Source organism: Erythrolamprus reginae, chromosome 1 (assembly GCF_031021105.1).
Source record: "Erythrolamprus reginae isolate rEryReg1 chromosome 1, rEryReg1.hap1, whole genome shotgun sequence".
Lineage (NCBI taxonomy): Eukaryota > Metazoa > Chordata > Lepidosauria > Squamata > Dipsadidae > Erythrolamprus > Erythrolamprus reginae.
In genome coordinates, this window is record NC_091950.1 from 209,196,672 (window position 1) to 209,203,047 (window position 6,376).

General features: G+C 33.9%; 1 protein-coding gene across 1 annotated transcript; it reads right to left on the reverse strand.

Annotated features, from left to right (window-relative positions):
- Positions 1 to 666: 666 nt before the first annotated feature.
- LOC139160111 (SUN domain-containing protein 3-like) lies at positions 667 to 5,584 on the reverse strand. The gene is made up of 3 exons (XM_070737653.1): positions 5,429 to 5,584; positions 4,195 to 4,290; positions 667 to 785 (listed from the first exon to the last, which is right to left on the reverse strand). Exons 1-3 carry the CDS (start codon positions 5,564 to 5,566, stop codon positions 681 to 683), a joined length of 339 nt encoding a protein of 112 aa, XP_070593754.1. The 5' UTR covers positions 5,567 to 5,584; the 3' UTR covers positions 667 to 680.
- Positions 5,585 to 6,376: the final 792 nt, after the last annotated feature.

Consider the following 6,376-nt stretch of genomic DNA (forward strand, 5'->3'; position numbering starts at 1 on the left):
TCACTTAAGGCTGTACTCACTTTTGTTGCCACCAGTTTAGACATTAATGACTATGTGTTGCATTATTTTGAGGGAACAACACATTTACACTGTTATACAAGCTGCTTGTACTTTACTACTTTACATTGCAGCCACCATTTCTTCAATGTTGTCATATAAAAAGCTATATTTAAATATTTACAAAATGTGAAGGGATGTACTCCCTTCTCTGACATACTGTAGCTTCCTCCTCTTATTTTCTCCACAACAACCCTTTGGGGTGAGTGGAGCTGACAGGAAATGATTGATCCAAAATCACCCAGCCAGATTTCATGCTTACGTCAGGACGAGAATTCACAATCTCCAGGTTTCTAGCATGGTCTCTTAATCATCATCTTCTAACGACCTTGTAGGATGAAGTTCGGCAACTGAATGGATCACTAGACCAAACTTGTCTTTTAGTGTATTAATTGGTGGATATTGTTTATAGGATGAATGGTTGGTAAGTTTTTCAATAAACTGGACATATTCAAAGTATTTTTCTTTCCTGAACAGTGTGTTTGATACCTCCAACCATTAAGCAAGTTACATACTAAAACATTGAGATACCTTTAAAAAAATAACAGCTAATATACGAGCAATAAGAATACACCATCATGTATTTATTATATTTAGGTTTCCTGTTCACTCTCTCAGTACAATTATTCTCCATATACTCGAAATCCATAGATACATGTGTAGTTTGGATGTTGCCAATTACTCAAGATCTTCAAGAGCATATATTTATATTTATCTAAAGGTTCTCCCTGAAAAAAATAATAAAAGGGTCAGGAACCATGGAATACAAATATCAAAGTTACTAATCATCATCTATGCAATGTAGATCTCTGGTTCTCTTCCTCACTCTAATATATTAAGTCAAAATACATTAGCAAAATTACATAGAAGTGGTTTAACTACAACAATTGGTAATACTTTCCTACCAGCTCTTTAGGGAAGATTTGAAAAGAGTTAATAATATGACCATCTTAATCAGTTTTCTTTTGTTAGTTTGGATTTGAATAAAAAATAACATTCAACTCTGGAGACATATCAAAATCAGGTTATAATTCATATACTCATGATAAAAGAGAGAATATAAATCAACTTCTTTTAAAATGTATCTGGATATAAATCTGTAAAATTATACTGTTAGAAGCGATTTAATCTTGATGACCCAGTGAACTCAAACCTTAAAGAGGATAGATCTTTGTATGTACAATATACCTACCCAGGGGTATTTCATAGCCTAAGAATGGTGTGGTACAAATTTGATAAGGCCCCTTGCAACTCTCTTTTCTGTATTCTTTAGATTTCATTTTTTACAACATTTGATTATTCTGTCATTCGTGGTATTTAAAATTATTGATGAATAAGCAGGTTAAGCCTATGACTCAGTAGAGATTTAAGTACCAAATCAGGTTTCTAAATAATTTAGAAATTATAAACCTCAAACTCAACTCAGCCTTTTCTCTTTTTAAAACTGCTGTCTATCTCCTTTGGTCCCTTTTACAGACCCATTCAGGAAACATAATATTCCACTATTGCAATATTTCCTCAGTTTTCCTTTTCAGAATAGACCCAAGTGGGATGCTCTAATCTTTTTAATGCTAAACATTAGCTCCCTAGAAAAGGTTTCAGCCTGCAAAATCTGTTCTATTAGTGCTCATTTGTCATGTCCAAAATACAGATATTGCCTTAAACAAAATCCACTGTGATTCTGTAATATTCTCAAAATGTTATAGTAAAGAAGGTACACACTGACAATAGATCTTAACCCTCCTGTTCTGTTTAAGAAAAGTAACAAATCTTCTGTTCCCGGGTCACCCTGACCCGGACCGAAAACTCTTCATTTGCAGTGCTTATGTTTGGTCAATTTGAATACTTTTTTCACTTGGAAAGTAGTCTGAACATTTCTGCACACAATGATATGAAAATTGAACTGAAGAAATTAATCCTTATTGGTTTATTTTGCACATAAATATGCCTCCCCCTCCCATTTTTGTGAATTTTCTTTAGGTTTATTGATAATTATGCCTGCAAAATACATTCTATTTTACTAAAGTTGGTATGGGATTGGTAGCTTGAACATTTCTGAACATAATGATATTAAAATTGAACTGGAAAAATTGATGCATATTGGTTTATTTTGTTGATGAAATGCACGCCCCCCCCGTTTTTTTTAAATAGTCTTCACTTTATGGATAGTTTTGCTAGCAAAATACATTCTATTTTACTAATGTTGGTGTGGGATTGGTAGCTTGAACATTTCTGAACATAATGATATGAAAATTGAACTGGAAAAATTGATGCATATTGGTTTATTTTGCACATAAATGTATGCCCCCCCCCGTGTTCAATTATTTCAATTTATATAAAAATTATGCTGTTAATTTCAAACTTACATACTTTTTTTTAGTAAAATGGATTTGTTTCATAAAATTAGTTCTCTGGCTACAATGTGGTTGATTTTCAAAAGGATATTCCAAATATTTCTAGACAAATATGTATAAACAGTGACAATAATGGCACATAGCAAGGCCGGGGGGTGGGGGGTGGCCCTTTTGTGGCAAAAATAAACCAATAAGAACCATTTTTTTCAGTTCATTTATATTTTTCTTATATTCAGAAATGTTCAATTTAGTATATCAAACCTTTTGGGGGGAAATTCCTTAGGGATTTGTAGCCTTAAAAAATAGAAATTGACACGAAATTAAAAAAGGATGGGGGGAGGGGCTTTTTGATCAAAATAAAAATATAAGTCTCAATTTTTCCAGTTCAATTTTCATATCATTATGTTCAGAAATGTTCAAACTAGTTTTCCAGTTGAAAAAGTTTTCAAAAAGATCAAATTCAAGTACCTAAAAAAATTATTTTTGGTCCGGTCATATACGAACAGAAACAGACTCGAAGTTATGAATTTATTTTGCCCAGAAAACAATTAGCCACCACCCCAAAAATATTTTTTGATGATCAGCATTGTTAAATTGAGTAAATGAATGCCTAAGATTTTAAAGAATATTTCGGATTTGGAGCATAAAAAAATAAAAAGTGAAAATGGTTGCAAGCAGCCGAGGGGGGGGGAGGCCTTATTTCTGATATTAAAAAAACAATAAGAATCATTTTTTTCAGTTCCTTTATATTTTTCTTATATTCAGAAATGTTCAAGCTACCAATCCCACACCAACTTTAGTAAAATAGAATGCATTTTGCAAGCAAAACTATCCATAAATTGAAAAAAAATTCACAAAAACGGGGGGGCGTGCATTATATCCACAAAATAAACCAATAAGATTTACTTTTTTCATTTCAATTTTCATATCATTGTGTGAAGAAATGTTCAGACTACTTTCCAAGTGAAAAAAGCTTTCAAAAAGACCAAACATAAGCACTGCAAATGAAGAGTTTTCGGTCCGGGTCAGGGTGACCCGGGAACAGAAGATTTGTAACTTTTTTTGCCCAGCAAAAACTAAGCCCCCTACCCCCCAAAAAAAATTCTCATAGAGAGAACCCCTGAAATGATGAAAAGTCATGAAATTTCAAGTTTCAGATATGCAGGGAAAATTTTTTACAGGGACTCAAACTTGTCTTCGGGTCGCATACGACCCGAACAGAACAGCAATTAAAGGACTCTGCTAACATTTCTGAGTGTTTGTAAATAGTCCATAAATCTGGGTTTACTTACACTATGTATTTTCTGTATATAAGCAATCTAATTTTGCTGAGAGGATGTAAATTAATTCTGAACAACTAAAAATATATTATATATTGAGATGTTTATTTCATTGGCTGAATCATTGTCTTATTTTATTTGTTTGTTACAAATTTGCATATTAGTTGTATTATATTTTTAATATACACAATTATATATTTGAAAGTGTATCTTCAGTGAGATATAAATGCCTGCTAACTTAAATGGACATTTTGACTTTTTTAACTTCTCAATTTTCCAGATTAGCTACCTGCCAGCTTTAAGAGTTACTTGTTAATTAAGTATAAATGTGTAGTGATTTGCAATCTAAATTTAAACAAATTGTATTTTTGAAATGTTGGTAATGTTCTTCTAAATCAATACCAGCCTCACTAAAGGAATGCAGTGATGATAGCTTTTGCCCAGACATTTATAAAAATGACATTATTATAAGACTCACTGTCCAATCTCATTCTGCAACCTACCTCTAATTTAAATGTTTGCAAAGGAAATCTATCCACTCTGTAGACAAATGATCCCAAAAATTGTCCTTCTTCCTTCTCAAAATCATTTTTGAAACCCTGAGAAAAGGCAAAAAAAATAAAAGGTAATACAGAATCCAAGCAGCAGCATCTGTTAAAATTGGCAATATGATAGACAGAGGCTCACAATGCACCTCTTGCCTTAATGTGTATTTAAAAGAGTCAGATATTGTTCCCTGATAGCCTGACACTCTACTTTGACCTCCATGTGGATACCCCTGAATCCAAACTCTATGTGAAAAAGCAAAGACTATTAGCTAAACACCCATGCGCTCTTAAAATGGCTCTCTATATGTAGGCAGGCATATGAAGAAGGAGGGAGGAGGAGAGAAACCTGCATTCAGATATGTGTTGTATAAGATGAAAATAATTTTCAAGGTTAGGAGTGGAACTTTTCAGACTGGAGTTGTATGAAAGAAAGTAAAAGTAGCCCTTGACTAACGACCACTCTTGAGCCCAAAGTTTCTGTTGCTAAGCAAGATATTTGGTGCTGTTTACGACCTTTCTTGCCACAGTTGTTAAGTGAATCACTGCAGTTGTTAAGTTAATAACCCGGTTGATAAGCAAATCTGTCTTTGCCATTGACTTTGCTTGTCAGAAGGTCGCAAAAGGTGATCACATGACCTTGGCACACTGCAACCGTCATAAAAAGAGTCAATTTCCAAGAGTCTGAATTTTGATGATGTGACCTTGGTGATTCTGCAAGGGTCATAAGCCAATTTTTTCAGGGCTAGTGTAACCTCAGACAAAGTTTCTAGATGAACTCTTGTAAGTGAAGAACTACTTGTGAAGATAAATGTTAAGTTTTGGATGGTGATAGGAAAACCTAAGCGGTTTATATTTATGTACATCTGTTACAAAGAGAGTTAGTGAGTTAGGTAAGACCATCAACTACATTGTTCAGAGCCAGAAGAGAAAAATAAAGTGGATTGAGAAAGGAAGTCATGAAAGCCCTAAGAATATCAGTCTCATTAATGGAAGGTTTAATAACACAGAATCATGTTTTTAGATAAGAAACTAAAAGTTCCTCTGGTAATTATATCTTGAACTATTCCCCCCTCAAGGGCAATAGATTTACAGCCACTGTATGCATAGTTAAATTTCAACAATATAGCCTGATATTAGACTACTACTCAACCCAGGAAAGAGGAAACTTTCTATTAATATAAATACTCACATAGACAGAAAAATTCTGTGGTGCACTAGTTATTTCTTCCGTATGAGAAACTGTCTTCGAAATGTGGTCCAGGGCTACTGAAGTTGGATGGACAGGCTGAGACAATTTGATGACTACATAACCTTGCGATCCCTTCATGGCCCAGCAATTCCCAGGGGTATTATCCCGCTGAAAACCAAACAGTCTGTAACTATCAAAAAGGAATTAAAAGCAGGTCTTCTGACTTCTGAATACTGTGTTTGCTATCAACTAATTTTACAATCAAGTCATTATTGATTTTTATAATCATTATTGATTAAGCCACCTAAACTCAGCATCACAGCATTAGATCAAGACTAAATTGATCGAACTTATTCATCTATAATTCCGAAATTTCAAGGGGGAAGATTTGCAAAACTGATTTCCATGGAACATAAATTCAGGTAATTTAATCCAACCTCTTTGAGATAAATAATGATTAGACAATTAGTGGATCAACCTATTGATGCTTGTGCCCAAAAGGTGCATAGAGCTGTTAGCTCAGACTCCATAAATCTAATTCATTCTTTTTCTGTCACTCAGCAATGTTTTATCTGACAATTTCCAGTGGGAGACACATGAAGTAGACTTCTTCATGAGGTTTGAAAGGTAGTGGAGAGAAACGCAGTCAAAATATTTCAGGGAGGGGGAGAAAAAATATTGTTACTAAGGAACCTCTTCCTACCTCTAAAATCATATTTGGTGACCGCATGTAATCCCAGCAGAACCCCAACATACAGACTTGTGCTCTTGTGTTAAAGCTGTTGCTGAATTTCACGACCTGGGCACCTATATAAAAGAGAGAATTAAAAGAGAAGAGTTTTCATCAATAATTAAAAGGAATCAGAGACTGAACCAAAAAGGGATGCTAATCAGAGCAAGCCAAATAAGCTGAAAGTAAAGTATTGAACCTACTGTGTGTATTATAGC

What these genes read in the sequence shown, in the direction of transcription:
- LOC139160111 (XM_070737653.1), bottom strand. Translation starts at nt 5,566, where the DNA reads ATGAAGGGATCGCAAGGTTATGTAGTCATCAAATTGTCTCAGCCTGTC. An exon ending in CACAGAATTTTTCTGTCTAT is followed by an intron (nt 4,291 to 5,428) that starts GTGAGTATTTAT and finishes GCCTTTTCTCAG; the next exon opens with GGTTTCAAAAATGATTTTGA. An exon ending in TGCAAACATTTAAATTAGAG is followed by an intron (nt 786 to 4,194) that starts GTAGGTTGCAGA and finishes TATTTTTTTCAG; the next exon opens with GGAGAACCTTTAGATAAATA.